Source organism: Silurus aristotelis (assembly GCF_946808225.1).
Source record: "Silurus aristotelis genome assembly, chromosome: 29".
Classification (NCBI taxonomy): Eukaryota; Metazoa; Chordata; class Actinopteri; order Siluriformes; family Siluridae; genus Silurus; species Silurus aristotelis.
The window spans coordinates 11,815,042-11,830,041 of NC_139602.1; the positions used below are offsets into that span (position 1 = coordinate 11,815,042).

The following is a 15,000-nucleotide window of genomic DNA, read 5'->3' on the forward strand; positions in this document are numbered from 1 at the left end:
ATTTGTATTTTGGTAATGGATTGGCGATGGAAATGAAAGTTTCTGATCTCCACAAATCAAAGCAAACATTAATTGTAAATCTAAAGTAGTTGTTTTGTACGGTGGAGAGATCGGCTGTACATTTCTTTCTAAATGACTGAACATAGATTTTATAGTAATAAATACTGATATGCCTCGTGTTCAAACTCTGATATGATCAACAATATTATAACTAATGTACTAAACTAAATTTATCTTCAGAGTTCAAAGTCATTTTAGTTTTATGTTCTGACAAATTCACATTAATTATCATACAAACGAACTTCCATTTGTTTTAATTTCTTCGTGCTTATGAAACTAAACGTTGATCTAATTTACTTCATAACTTCATAATTTTTTTGCTATGAAAGTATAAGTTGGAAATGCTTTAGAAACAACATGGAAGTTGGAATATTCCAGGTTGTGGATTCAGAAGGAGTTTTGGCCTCCAGACGTGTTGTTGATGTAGTTGTTGTTGTTCCACTGTATGGTATATTACATTGTGCAGAAGGAGACAGACGTCTGTTTTAGTAATTTGCTGGGAAGCGAGTGGTTGAATGGGGAGGGAGGGATGTGGTTTGAAACACATCCTTGTTTGACTCCAAATAGAGCGCCAGTAAAAAAACAGAGAGAGGTTGGGTTTTTTCCTCCCCAGAACAAGTTGTCCTTTGATTGCGTGGAAGCTTGTTGCATCACTGGTGTTGGTTTAGGAACGCTGGAACGCTGGAACACGGGACACGGGAACACTGACCTGGATATTTCAGGGCAGACTGAACAACCACAACACACCTAAGTAACACTTGGGGGGAAAAAATCCAGAAAACTCTCGAAATCGTGATTTTATTCCAGAAAGCGAATTTTCTTTGAATAAGAAAATGTTATAAATATTCTGAATTCTTGTGCTGTTTAAGTGAATGGAAGGATTTTCTCTGTTGGCAACACGTTTTTCTGTATTAATCTGGTTTCAAATATAATGTTTGTTTTAGATCAGCTTTATGTAGTAACACAGCACAATTTTATTATAATATTTATTACATATGTTTATTTATAAAAAGTTTATTACGTTTGGTTATTCCATGAGTTTTTTTGGGGGTTTTTTGACCATATTGCCTCCCAGGTCTCTTGGATTATGGTCTATGAGACACACCCACTGCTCACCATTTCAATTTCATATACAGAGCCAATGACATGCTTCCATTTCTACACACAGATCTTAGACACGCCCACACTGATGATGCCCACAAACAGTGTCCTTTATTTCCATATATGACACGCCCACACTGTCATATAAAGTATCTGGACTTTAAAGAAATGCCCACGTTCCCCTGTTTGGAGTCGACTTTGACCGGTCTGTAAACTAAGTCACTATACTTGAGCTAACCTGCTACGTAGCATAGAGGCTAGCAGTATTTTACACAGAATAATCTTTTATAAAATTAAATATTAATTTATATCTTATTAAACTATACAGTCTAGCTCACTCAACACCCCCAACTCCCCCAACACACTCAGCTTATCCAACTCCCCCAACACCTACAACTCCCCCAACACCTACAACTCCCCCATCAACTACAACTCCCCCATCAACTACAACTCCCCCAACACCTACAACTCCCCCAACACCTACAACTCCCCCATCAACTACAACTCCCCCATCAACTACAACTCCCCCATCAACTACAACTCCCCCATCAACTACAACTCCCCCATCAACTACAACTCCCCCAACACCTACAACTCCCCCAACACCTACAACTCCCCCAACACCTACAACTCCCCCAACACCTACAACTCCCCCATCAACTACAACTCCCCCATCAACTACAACTCCCCCATCAACTACAACTCCCCCAACACCTACAACTCCCCCAACACCTACAACTCCTCCAACACCCCCAAACAACCAAACTCACCCAAATGTATAGTTTACCCAAGTCCCCCAGCTCTTCTGTTTTATTACACGTATCGCCTCTGCTCTGGATAAAAAGTTATAAATGGACAAAAAAACAAGGCTGTAGCAGGCACGTGGTTTGCGATAATCTAAATAAAACCCAGTTTAAGCCTCTTAAAGCCAATTAAATCTTCTATATTAATGAATAAGACTCTAAAATCTCTCAGGCTTCAGTATCAAGTGCAAAGGTTGTTCAAGGAAACTGATATTTGTGTTTACATTATGATATTTAATATAATAATAATAATAATAATAATAATAATAATAATAATAATAATAATAATAGTGCTGTTTTTCTATTTTCAGTCTCAAAGACGTGCAGCCCAAAGCAGTTTGTGTGTCAGGATCAGGTGACGTGTATCTCTAAAGGATGGAGGTGTGATGGAGAGAAGGATTGTCCTGATGGATCAGATGAAGCTCCAGAAGTGTGTAAGTGTTAACAAGACAGAGCTTTCAGCACGTTTTTACAGACCTACTTTTCTCCATGCTTTCTCTCTCTCAATGTCTGAGTGTGTGTGTGTGTGTGTGTGTGTGTGTAATTACATAATTTATGTATTATTTATTTAATTTTATTTATTTTTTTTGTATTAAATTTTTTTATATTGTCTGGAGTATATTGTATCTCAGGCACTGATCTCCACATTCATGTCCATAATCAGACCCAATGACATGATTCTATTTTCATATTTAGACCTTAAAGCCTTCAAGCCACGCCCACTCACAACGCTCGCATTTGCATATTTTATATACAGAGTTACATCTGTTCTATATATGGATGCGTCGACCTTATTTGGATTTTTCATTTAGTTATGAAACTCTAGCGCATGTTTTGCTAGCTACACAATGCTGAAGTTAGCATGCGAGATTAGCAGAGGGTGGAGTCTGCTTGCTGTTACATCTGATTATAATAAATCTATTATATTGATGTGAGAAGGTGTTTTGACCCCAGGGAACTGAGCTGTATTCCGTGTCCAGCTGTTCTTTGTTATCTCACATCGTTTACAAATGCATCTTCATCTAGTTTAGGAAGATTCCTCTTTTTTTATTCAGTCGAAAAATCTCGAGTTCTTGGATAAAAACCAACATGACTGTGGCTCTGGGAGAGGAGGGGAAATGTGTAAAATCAGTAATAAGAAAAAAACAAGACATATTGAAACTTTTTATCTGTGTTGAGTTACATTTAACCAAACATCCAGTTCAGTAGACCAGCTGATAGACTGTGTGATGTGACCTGGGTGCCATTAATTTATTCATTTAGAAATTACAATATGGTAATTATTGCAATTTCTCGTGATATTTGTAAATAATGATATTGTTCTTTCTGCAGTAATAAATCGCATCTTTTTTTCGACTAAAGACACGATGGTGTGTGTGGCTGGCAGGACAGCATGTCTGATACGCTTCATTCCCCGTATTAATTACATCGTTAATTCTCTTAAACGTTTTTATTATCGCTCAAGGTGAAGAAAAAGTTAATCAGCGTCTCGTCTGTTCTCTCTGTTGCTGTTCCCTTTGGGGGGGCTTCTGTTTTCTAAACATCACACTGTCATTACTCAGTGTAATGTGTTGTTTATTCGCGCGTGTGTGTGTGTGTGTGTGTGTGTGTGTGTGTAGAAAATGAATAACAGTGATGATGAATGCTCCCTCAGTCCTGGCCCGGCTTCTCACTTTAAACTTAAAATATTTATTTTGCTCATCTATAAATCTGGATGCAGAATAGTCAAATCAGAACCAAATCCAAGACCAGTTTGCGTCTCATCTCTTGTTTTGTGTTATGAGAGATCAAGTTTGTGAATATTTCCGCTTTGTATAATAATAAAATAATTCTTTTGAAGGAAACAATGTGTTGTATACAGTAGCAACGTGACTTTATAAGAATAACAGTAATAATAAAACTGTGCTGTTCATACCATTAAAAAGCCATGACATTATGTTCCCGTGAACCCGAGACGAACGTTATTCAGAACACACACACACACACACACACACACACCCGTAAACACAGCCCTGGAACTCCAGACGATGAAATCATGCATTATTGCACTAGACTGTTATTCATCCGCAAGAAAACAATTGACCTCAGTACTGGCCATTGTCCAGTGATTGACTTCATCAGAAACGTCTTCAGAACTTAAGAGGAGCTTCTTTTAACCTCGGCAAGGTTTCACGTTTTACCGTGATGCTACTCAGATCAAAAGATCCTCCAGTTGTACCATATGGTACATTCCAATGGTTTGACATGTGGTTTGGTCTTATATGTCCAATATCAATACCAAGATGAGATCAGATCAGATCAGATCAGATATACCTTTTTTCGTCTCACAGTGGGGAAATGTATCTGTTACAGCAGCAAAGAAAAAGAAATGTGCAAATATGTAAAGAAAGAATAGAGACACAATACAGTATAAAGTGTATACACGCAACACAGGGTATAAATACGAGAGAGGAAAAAGAGACCACGAGGAAGAAGTAACGCTATCAGACATATTTCAGGGTTTAACATTAGTGTAATTGCACGTGTTATTGCAGTAAACAGTAGTAACAGTGTGTATTCTGGTGACTGGGTCACTGGGAGCAGCTCTGATTGTGAAGTCTAATAGCAGCAGGGAGAAAAGATCTTCTGTATCTCAGGATGTAACAGTGTGTCACTGAAGGAGCTGCTCAGACAGGAAACAGGGGTGAGAGATGTTCTGCAGTAATGATAATAGTTTAGCTGTATCTTTTTTATTAAGTTTGTAATCCATGTTATTCATTGCTAGAGACTCGGAGCACTTTTGTACGTCGCTCTGGACACGGGCGTCCGCTAAATGTCGCAAATGTAAATGCAATATAGTAAAGCCATTTAATGTGCCTTAATGGATTGGCCTTTTGTGTTGACAGTATGGATCAGCTCTATTGTACAGTTGGTTGGTTCTAAATACCAGCTAAATGGTACATTCCTATAGTACAGACCAATGGTTTAACTCTAAATGCTACCCATATGGTACAGCCCAGTAGATTGGCCCTATTATACAACCCTGTGGGTACAGCTTTACAATATGGCCCTGTGATTTGTCCCTATATGTACGGTACAGCATTATAGTACAGCTCTATGGTCTGGCCCTATGTGTAGAATATATGGTGCAGCCCGTCAGTATGGCCCCTGATTTGGTATCAGATCAACCATTTGGTGCAACTTTGAACGCCGTCATACCCAATGGACTGACCCACGTGTGGAGCTTCTCTGCTTTTAACCCTGTTAGATGATTATGTAATTTGTCTCTGTGGTGTAGCCCAATCAGTAAATCCTAGAGTTGCTTCTGACATTTGACCCTGTGGTTCGGCCCCATGGTCCTTCAGTTCGGCCACATCAGTGTGATGTGGGTGGAATCTGTGGTTCACCCCAGTGATGGGTATACTTTGACTCTGGAACAGATTCCATGTAAAAGATCAAATCACCTCCTGTACAGGATACATACCTTAGAGCACAACTGCAGAAACACCTGGAGATCCACAAATCAGGGGTCAGTTTGAATGGACTACATGCTGCATGTGAAAGGAGTGACTTCTTCTGCCTGGTTCAGTGATGATCAAGTTCAACTGCAGCTCATGCGCAAGGCCTTAAGGTTGGTCCTAAAGTGATCAGCAGGGCCTTGGACATTCCTAAAAATGTTTTGGTTCTTTGTGTAATATCTTTAAAGTCTTTTGTCCCTGACATTATTTACTGGAATATAAGGCTGAGGAACATCTGATTAAGTGAACCTGAACTTGGCAGTGAGGTCTTGCAGGACCTACTAATACAAACCATATTAAAGCAGTATTGTCCTCATAATGCTGCTATTTAAAGGACGAGCCAGGAGAGCCAGGAGCTTAGATTTAATTTGCTACACAAATCCTCAATCCTCAAACACAAAACCAAGCTTATTGTGCTGAATTGGGACAGAACGGATGTTTGCGCTCCCCGGTTCGAGAATGTAATGAATGTTTGTGCTTCATTCGGCTAATCCCGTCTCTCTTTGTGGCCTCGTCTCTGCGCTTTTTTTCTTTTATTTCTAAACAACCATGTCCCTGGATGGAAAGAAAATAAAAGACAAAAAGGTGAAAGCTGAGTCATTCGTTATGAAGGAGGGGATTTGGGAAAAAGAAAAGGAAAAGAAAAGAGAAGAAAAGACCAAACAGAAAGTTACATCTGGATCCTGGAAGTCATTAAGAACCAGTCAGAAGGAATGAACATAAAATCCTGCTTTTTTTTTCCACAATCTGCTTTTTTCATCCTGAGAAATGAAATTGAGAACAGCCTGGAAGGTCAAACACACATTCTCATAGGGTGAAAAAAAAAAAAAAAACGGTGAACAGTTCATCTCGAGTTATGATGCCGAAACTGCTGAATTGCTGTCGAGTTTCTATCGTGAGGGAGTGAATCTGCTTCACATTATAACTTCATTAGACCCGAAACCACAAATAATCAGCCTCAATGAGCATCTGGATCCTGGAGACGACAAAATTCCTCCAGAAAGAACGAACGAAAATAATGCTGTTTTTTACCTCCTGTTTTTCTCATTCGAAAGCTGGATGAAGTCTGGAACATCACAAACACACACACGCACACACACACACACACACACACACACACACACACACACACACACACACACACACACGCACTCGGATTGGAAAAACACTAACTCCAGGCATCTCTGGAAAGTTACCACATAAAAAACAACCGGAAGGGAGAAGGGAAGCAAAGATTCACCCTGTTATCAGCTGATTAGCAGTTGCCTGTGGGAGGGCAGAGGCAGGGCAGGGGCAGAGGCAGGGCAGAGGCAGGGCAGGGGCAGGGCAGGGGCAGGGGCAGGGGCAGGACAGGGTAACTCTCTCTCTCAGCTGAAAGTCAGAATAACATTAGCCAATCAGAGTGTCTGTGAGCTGAAGTATGCAAAAGAGGGCAGTTAGTTTTATAAAGCAGTATGGCTTCTCCTGATCACAATCTCAAACTATTCCTGAGTGACAACTTACTCACCTGTGGATTTGGAGGAGAATAGGCTTCTGGGCTGGGGCGGAATGGGGGTGTGGCTAGAAACACATATAATGTTCATGATTGGTGGGAAAATATTCCAGTATGTGATTTTTTTTGTTAGAATCTCCTTGGCTGCATGTTTCAAGCGTAAGTGGTTGAAAGTTTTTGGATTTAAAATGGAATCGTAAGCAGCAGATCTGCTGATTATATTTTGGAATTTATCTAAACAGGTTTAAGGTCACAGCAAGGTCAATTTTCTTCAGAAGCGTGAAAGTTTGAAGTCAGGACATGTTGAGTTCCTCTTGTTGGTTTTGTGCCCTTGTGTATTGATTATACAGTATGTGCTGGAATTTTGCTTTGGTGAGTGAGACACCATTAACACTGAATGCCCCTGAATACCTGTATATGCCCCTGAACACCCCTGAATGCCCCTGAACCTTTCTGAATACCCTTAAACTCCCCTAAATGCCCCTCAATGCCCCTGAACTCTCCAGAATTTATTTGAATGCTCTTGAATGCCTATGAACCCCCTTAAATGCCCCGAATGCCTCTTAATGCTCCTGAACTCCCCTGAATGCCTCTAAATGACCCTGAATTGACCGAATGCCCATGAATGCTTCTGAACTCCCCCGAATGCCCCTGAATTGCCCAAATGCCCCTGAATACCCCTGAATGTCTCTGAATGCTCTCTATTGGTCCTGACTTCCCCAAACTCCCCCAAATGCCTCAGAACTCCTCTGAATGCCCCCACAATGCCACTGGATGCCCCAGAACTCCCCCAAATGCTTGTGAACCACCTGAAAGCTACTGAATTGCCCAAATGTCCCTGAATGACCAGAACGCCCCTAAATGCCCCCGGACATCTCTAAATGCCCCTGAATGCTCCTGAACTTCTTTGAACAGCCCTGAACTTCCCTGAATGGTCCAAAAAAAACCTCTGGATGGCACTGAATGCCCCTAAATGGCTTTGAATAGTCCCAAATGGTCCCAAATGCCCCTGAACTCCCCTGAATTTCGCTGAACTCCCCTGAATTTCGCTGAACTCCCCTGAATTTCGCTGAACTCCCCTGAATTTCTCTGAACTCCCCTGAATTTCTCTGAACTCCCCTGAATTTCGCTGAACTCCCCTGAATGTCCCAGAACTTTTTTGAATGGCATTGAATCCCCCGAACTCCCCAAATGCCCCTGAACACCCCTGAATCCTCCTGACTGCTCTTGAAATCCCCTGAATGGCCCTGATTAGCCTTAATGCCCCTGAACCCCCCTGAGTAAAAGAAATAAATACAGAAAGAAAGAATACAAGAATACAATAAAAAAAGAAGGAACACAAAGAAACAATACAAAAAAGAATGAATAGAGGAAAGAAAAAGAAATAAAGACTACAAGAAGGAAGAAATGGAAGAAAAGGATGAGAAGAAAGGGAAGGGAGAGAAGAATGTGAATGGAGGTAAAGGAAATAAAGCAGGAAATAAAGAAAGTAAAAAGGAAGGAATGGAAGGACAGAAATGAAGGGAAGAAAATAAATTAAGTAAAAAAAAGAAAAAAATGGAAAGAAAGGAAACGACAGAAAATGTAGGAAAGGAAGAAAGAATGGAAGAAAGTAAGGAAGGGACGACAGATACAGAGAGATGGAGATGACATGATAAAGACAGAAAGCAGAAAGACATTGGCATTAATGAGGAAGATTCTGCACTGTTGATGGAAATCCCACATCCCTCTCTTTCTCCCTTTCTCTCTCTTTCTCCCTTTCTCTCTCTCTCTCTCTCTCTCTCTCTCTCTCTCTCTCTCTCTCTCTCTCTCTCCCTTTCTCTCTCTCTTTCTCTCTCTCTCTCTCTTTCTGTTTATAATCTCCATTTCTCTCTCTCTCATGTAATGGTTTAAAAAGATGCATTCATGCATTAACACTGCTGCTTGGTAAATGAGGACACACACACACACACACACACACACACACACACACACACACACACACACACACACCTTTTATTCCAGCAACAGGAAGTGTGTGAGTGCTCTGAACTGAAGCAGTGTTATGTAATCTCCACATGAGCCTGGACGTGCTCTGGGTTTCGAGAACGTTGGTCGTGTTCGTGTTTTGCTGTCGAGGAGAAACAGCACAAAATCAACACGATGCTATGTGAGATTATCATCACACACACACACACACACACACACACACACACACACACACACACACACACACACACACACACACTCTGGATTCCCTGAGCTGGGTACAGAAAGCTGGAATTCACCACCTGATCACAGGGAGAAAAACTTCCACCGGACACTTTATTATCATTAATAAATAAACTGTAAATTAAATGCAGTGATTAAAAGTTTTGCAGTATTTTTTTTATCACTGCATTTAATTTACATTTTATTTAATAGCAGGAAAAATGAAGAAAATGTGTGAGAGGAGTGAAAAACGTGCAGGTTATAATATCACATTTCTAATCCTGATATTAATTAATATTTAATGTAAATTCACTCCATAATGATCCTGAAAACCTGCGAATGTCAGCACTGTACTGTATAATACTATTCCTTTTGACTTTTATTCTTTTTTTATTTTATTGTTTTACATAAGTCATGGAATGTTCTGGATGGTATCAGGACTCATTTAGTCAAATAGATAGATCATTGATAGATATATAAATAAATAAATAAATAAATAAAATCAGACAGAGAGTTAAAGATGGAGGGTTTAAAATAAAAGAGTTCACAGAGATGATGCAGTGTAAAATCCTCCACTGGATCTCGGCGGGTTTTTTTGGTTAACGGTGGTTTGTACAGTGTCTCCACTCTGGTTTAATATCATCATTAAATCCAAGAACATTTCTCCACTGGGGGTCCACCCTCCCACTTAGTTTATTCTTATTTAAAACCTTAACACAGGCCCTGTAGAGCAGCTTCCCCAACACTGTCCCAAAGTTCATCTCCCCTTCACCCCTGCACTCCAGGCGGGGAACCTCCACACCCGTCAAGGTCAGAAGCGATGTCCTGCTGGGGAAAGGGTTCATCCTCTGCAGAACCGCTCTCACCAATTTTATAGTCCTTCAGCTGAACATGCTGCCCCACTGTTAATGTGGACCTCCAGCGGTGAAGGAGCTGGTTAGCGATGCGCAGGGACCAGAGGCCTATATGTGCTGCCAGGTCCTTCACATGTGACAGGTCTGTCCCTGCGATGTTCACCAGCTCCTGGAGTGTGACGATCAGAGCTCTGCACAGTGTGTGGCAGACCCACACGTACAAATTGTGCCAGAGGGACGATACTGCAAGATTGTTGATCGCCAAAGTTTGCCCCCTGTAGGACATCTTTGGAACCAGCTGCTTCCACCTGATCAGTCTGCCCTTGATGTGCTCTACAGTGCCTTCCCAGTTTTTATTTAAATGTTCATTACTTCCCAGGTAGACACCCAAGTATTTAAAACCACCACAACTTCCCACCTCCCCAACTGAAACTGCTTCATTACAGTCACGTCATCTGCATACGCTGACAGGTAGAGTGAAGCATTAGTGTGTGGAATATTAAAAGCAGAAAGACGACAACTTAGTTTGATTAAAAAGGTTCAATAGCTAGAGTGCACCACATTCCTTTTTGTGCAACATTCCTTTTTTTTGTACATGGTACTTTTGTACAACGTTCCTGACAGTGAACAGCCCTGCCTGATCCCTCTGCACACACTAAAAGGGGCACATAAACCACCGTTATCCTTCAGTACACTCTCAATTTCATTGTACAACACCCTGATCATGGCTATGAAACCAGGGTTGAACCCAAAGCCTTCCAGCGCCTTCCACAAGTATTCATGACGTCCAAAATGTCATAAATTAGGTACACGTTATCAAATATCGACCTGCCAGGCACACAGTACACCTGGTCATGGTGAATGATCTGCTCCATCACCTTCGTCAGTCTCGATGCTAATGCTTTTGACAGCAGCTTGAAGTCAGTGCACAGTAGTGACACTGGGCACCAGTTCTTTAGGTGGGTCAGGTCTCCCTTTTTTGGCAGCAGGGTCAGGACTGCTCTCCTGCAGCTCATTCATAGCTGACCTCATCTCACACTGTCCTTTAGGACCTTCAGCACGTCCTGCCCTATTACTGCCCAGAATGCCTTGAAGAACTCTACAGGGAGACCATCTATACCTGGTGCCCACCCATTATCCATGCCCTGGAGAGCATCTTAAAGCTTAGCCAGTGTCAGCTCCCTACCTAACTCCCTGGCCACTGACTCTCTGAGCTTAGGCAGATCTTTGAGAAAGCTCTCCTCCACTGCCTGTGCCCCTGACCTCTCGCTGCTATACAGCTTAGAATAGAAGCTGACCGTCTGCTTGTAAATTTCAGAAGGCTCTGACACGAGATCCCCTGATTTTGAATGCATGCATGAATCTTTTCTGTTCATTCATTTGTTCCAAACTGAAGAACTTGAAAGGATAATTCCTCTCAGTGACTCTTTTAAAGCGTGAGCGGACCAGCGCCCCCTGGGCTGTAGTGTCCAACAGGTCATTCTTTTTGGCTTTTTCACTTTTGAGAGCTTCAATATGCCCTCGATTTCCTGTGGCTTTTAAACGCTGGAGTTCCACTGTCTCTATCTCCAGAGCTTTTAGAGATCTGGCAATGTCTCTTGTGACATTTAGAGTGTAGTGTTTACAGAATTCTTTAATTTGTGTTTTAGTTAAATCCCACCACTGCTGTAGGGAGTTAAAAGCTGCTGCTCCAGTTTAAAACATTCCATTAAAAAAACCTCTCTAAAATTAGCATCTTCTAAAAGTGCGGTGTTAAAATGCCAGTAGCTGCTCTTAGGTTTAACATTCTTTTTACTGATGGTGCACTGAACCATACAGTGGTCTGAGATGCCTACTGAAAAAATAACACACTTTGTAAAATAAGTCAGTTGGTTTTATGGCTTAAAACCATAAAAACGATTTAATCTCTCCAGCGTGTTGTCTGTGCTGTGGGCACGCGTGTACTGTCTCTGTTTCTTATTTGAGTTCCTCCGTATGTCACAGAGATCATACACACGGATAAAATCAAAAACCTCATTCTTATAAAAAGCATTTACTTTTAAAAGCCTTCAGTTTAAAACTTCTTCTACAGTTTAAGAAACAGGAATAAAATTGCGAGGAAAAGCAGGGCAACACCACCACTAAGAGATGTGACTTTAAATCACCAACCCGTCCCACTCCTTCACCCAGTCAGCAGAACTACCGCTGTCGCTGTGGGTCTCCTGCAGCATAACATCATCAACACCTTTCTGCCTTATGAGCTCATAAAGCTTTACTTTTTTTCTGTGTTCTTTTGCTCCATTTACATTAAGGCAACTTGGATCCCATTCATTAAAATGAAATAAAAGTAAATCAAACAGATGGTAAAAACAACATTTCTCTTAGTTGGTACTTTAAAAAGAGGCTCATCTTCCATCTCCACCTTGCACTGGTGTAGTGACTGGTGCCTCCTGGCGATGGCTCTGGATGTCTTTAGTGGACCTCTGGACTACAGTCTGAGTTTAGGGTTTACGCTCCCTATGCCCTGGTGCAGCAGCAGTTACGGGGTTTCAGCAGCAGGCCACGCTGTAACTGCAAGAGGAACGACTCCAGCAGGTTCAGCTGCATCCTACCCTGGGCACTTGGAGACACCGGGGTCACTCTGTCTTTCAGGACAGGCGCGAACAAGATTCATATCTGACCACATTCAAAACATTTGATTTCTGAATCAGTGGAAATGAAGATGTTGTAGTCAAAGTCCTCAATCCTGAAAAAACTCGTTTAGTTCCTCTAGAACCTTCATTAAGGACCATAAAGCATATTCTCCTGAAAGACACCAAGTTCTTAACCAGTGGGGACTTTCTGAGGGGGATTTTCTTCATCGGAGAAACAAAAGGAGAGACATTAGACAACATGACCATTTAGCTGGAGAACTGAGGGAGAAACCAGTATACTAATATTGTGTTATTCTATACTAGTATTGTGTTATTCTATACTAGTATTGTGTTATTTTATACTAATATTGTGTTGTTTAACACAATTTCTTTTTGAATCAGTTTAGTCATTTTGTAAAGATTATTCAAAGGACCACATTTGCACTGTTCATACAGGAGGCAGAGACAATATTCTCACGTGCCACCACATTTCCAACCACTAACACACACACACACACACACACACACACACACACACACACCACCCGTGCACAGTGTCCCAACCTCTAACACACACCTCCTCTACACACACATACACACCATCCACACACTGTGTCCCAACCACTAACACACACACACACACACACACACACACACACACACACTCCTCAGTGTTCCAAACTGCTAACACACACTCCTTTATACACACAGACACACGCTCACACCCACCCACACGCACGCACACACACACACACACCCACACGTGCGCGCGCACACACACACAGAGAACAGAAAAGAGAGAGAGGGAGGGAAACAGAGAAAGAAAGGGAGAAAGACAGAGAGGGAGGTAGGGAGAGAGAGAGAGAGAGAGAGAGAGAGAGAGAGGGAGGGAGGGAAACAGAAAGGGAAAGAGACAGAGAGGGAGGGAGGTAGAGAGGGAGGTAGAGAGAGAGGTAGAGAAAGTGAATGATAGCTGCTGCTGTTTATGGTTGTTGATGACCCAGTTTGCGTGTCTCGGTGATACCCCTGAACACGCGTGTCGTTCGTCCCACACTCCTCACATCATCACATCTCCTGTTTAAACTCTCGAGTCAAAACATGGCTGGATAAACATCTGTAATCTTACACAGGAAGCTCATCATCATCATCTCCACGTAGAGGAGAACTGGTGTTGTGTCTCGCGCTGAGCAGAAAGGAATGCAGCTCCGTCTGATCTCCAAACATCTCACCCTGAACACTGCAGCTCTCACACATCTGGATTTCTGCACATCTGCTTTCATGGGGCTTCACATCAATAATAAATGTTAATTGAAGTGTGTGTGTGTGTGTGTGTTTTATGTTTAAGTATTCATGTGTTGCACTCTATTACTAAATGAAGTGATTGGTGTGGTGTAACACACTCCAGACCCCCCCCCCCCCCCCACACACACACACACACACACACACATACACATTTCTTTATAACATGACGTTCTGTTGTGTGTTATTTTGTACACATGTACACACTGTATGGTTGTAACTGATTTTCATCTGTTCTTTGTTTCTTTTCTCTCAGTTTTCCTGGTTTTGTTTTCCGCTCTCTTTATTTGTTTCTCCATCGTTTGCCCTGAATTCCACTCGGGTCGTGTCCCGTTTGTCACGTGACTCGTCTTATTCTGCAGATTTACATGTTTCTGTGAACCGAGAGCAGATCAATTGAATGAAGTGATTGGAATCTGTGTGATTCGCGTGATCCTGCGTCAGTGAGATTAACCTCACGCTGCGTGACGTGGTGTTGTGTTCCGTGACGTTGTGTTCCGTGACGTTGTGTTCCGTGACGTTGTGTTCCTTGGCGTGGTGTTGTGTTCCGTGGCGTGGTGTTGTTTTGTGATGTGGTGTTTTTTCATGCCGTGTTGTGTTTTGTGGTGTGTCCTGCATTTTGTTAAAAGCGTGTGCGAGTTTGTTTATTTAAAAGCTCACGCCACATTAGAGCTCTCTGGAGATTTATAACGCAATAACAAATGAGTCACGACGTCTCACTTCCTCAGCACTGCTTTTATTCAGGCTTCAAATGCAAGAAAACACTAACTAGAGCAATCCTAAACACTAACCCCAGAGCAATCCCAAACACTAACCCCAGAGCAATCCCAAACACTAACCCCAGAGCAATCCCAAACACTAACCCCAGAGCAATCCTAAACACTAACCCCAGAGCAATCCCAAACACTAACCCCAGAGCAATCCCAAACACTAACCCCAGAGCAATCCCAAACACTAACCCCAGAGCAATCCCAAACACTAACCCCAGAGCAATCCCAAACACTAACCCCAGAGCAATCCCAAACACTAACCCCAGAGCAATCCCAAACACTAACCCCAGAGCAATCCCAAACACTAACCCCAGAGCAATCC

At 42.0% G+C, this 15,000-nt stretch overlaps 1 protein-coding gene across 1 annotated transcript in view; it reads left to right on the forward strand.

Moving 5' to 3' along the window:
- LOC310722966 (low-density lipoprotein receptor-related protein 1-like) overlaps nt 1–15,000 on the forward strand; it is a 109,695-nt gene that overhangs the window by 17,838 nt on the left and 76,857 nt on the right. Inside the window, exon 2 of the mRNA XM_083535818.1 lies at nt 2,276–2,398. Within this exon, the coding sequence (XP_083391944.1) occupies nt 2,276–2,398 (123 nt within the window). The remainder of the gene's footprint in view (nt 1–2,275; nt 2,399–15,000) is intronic.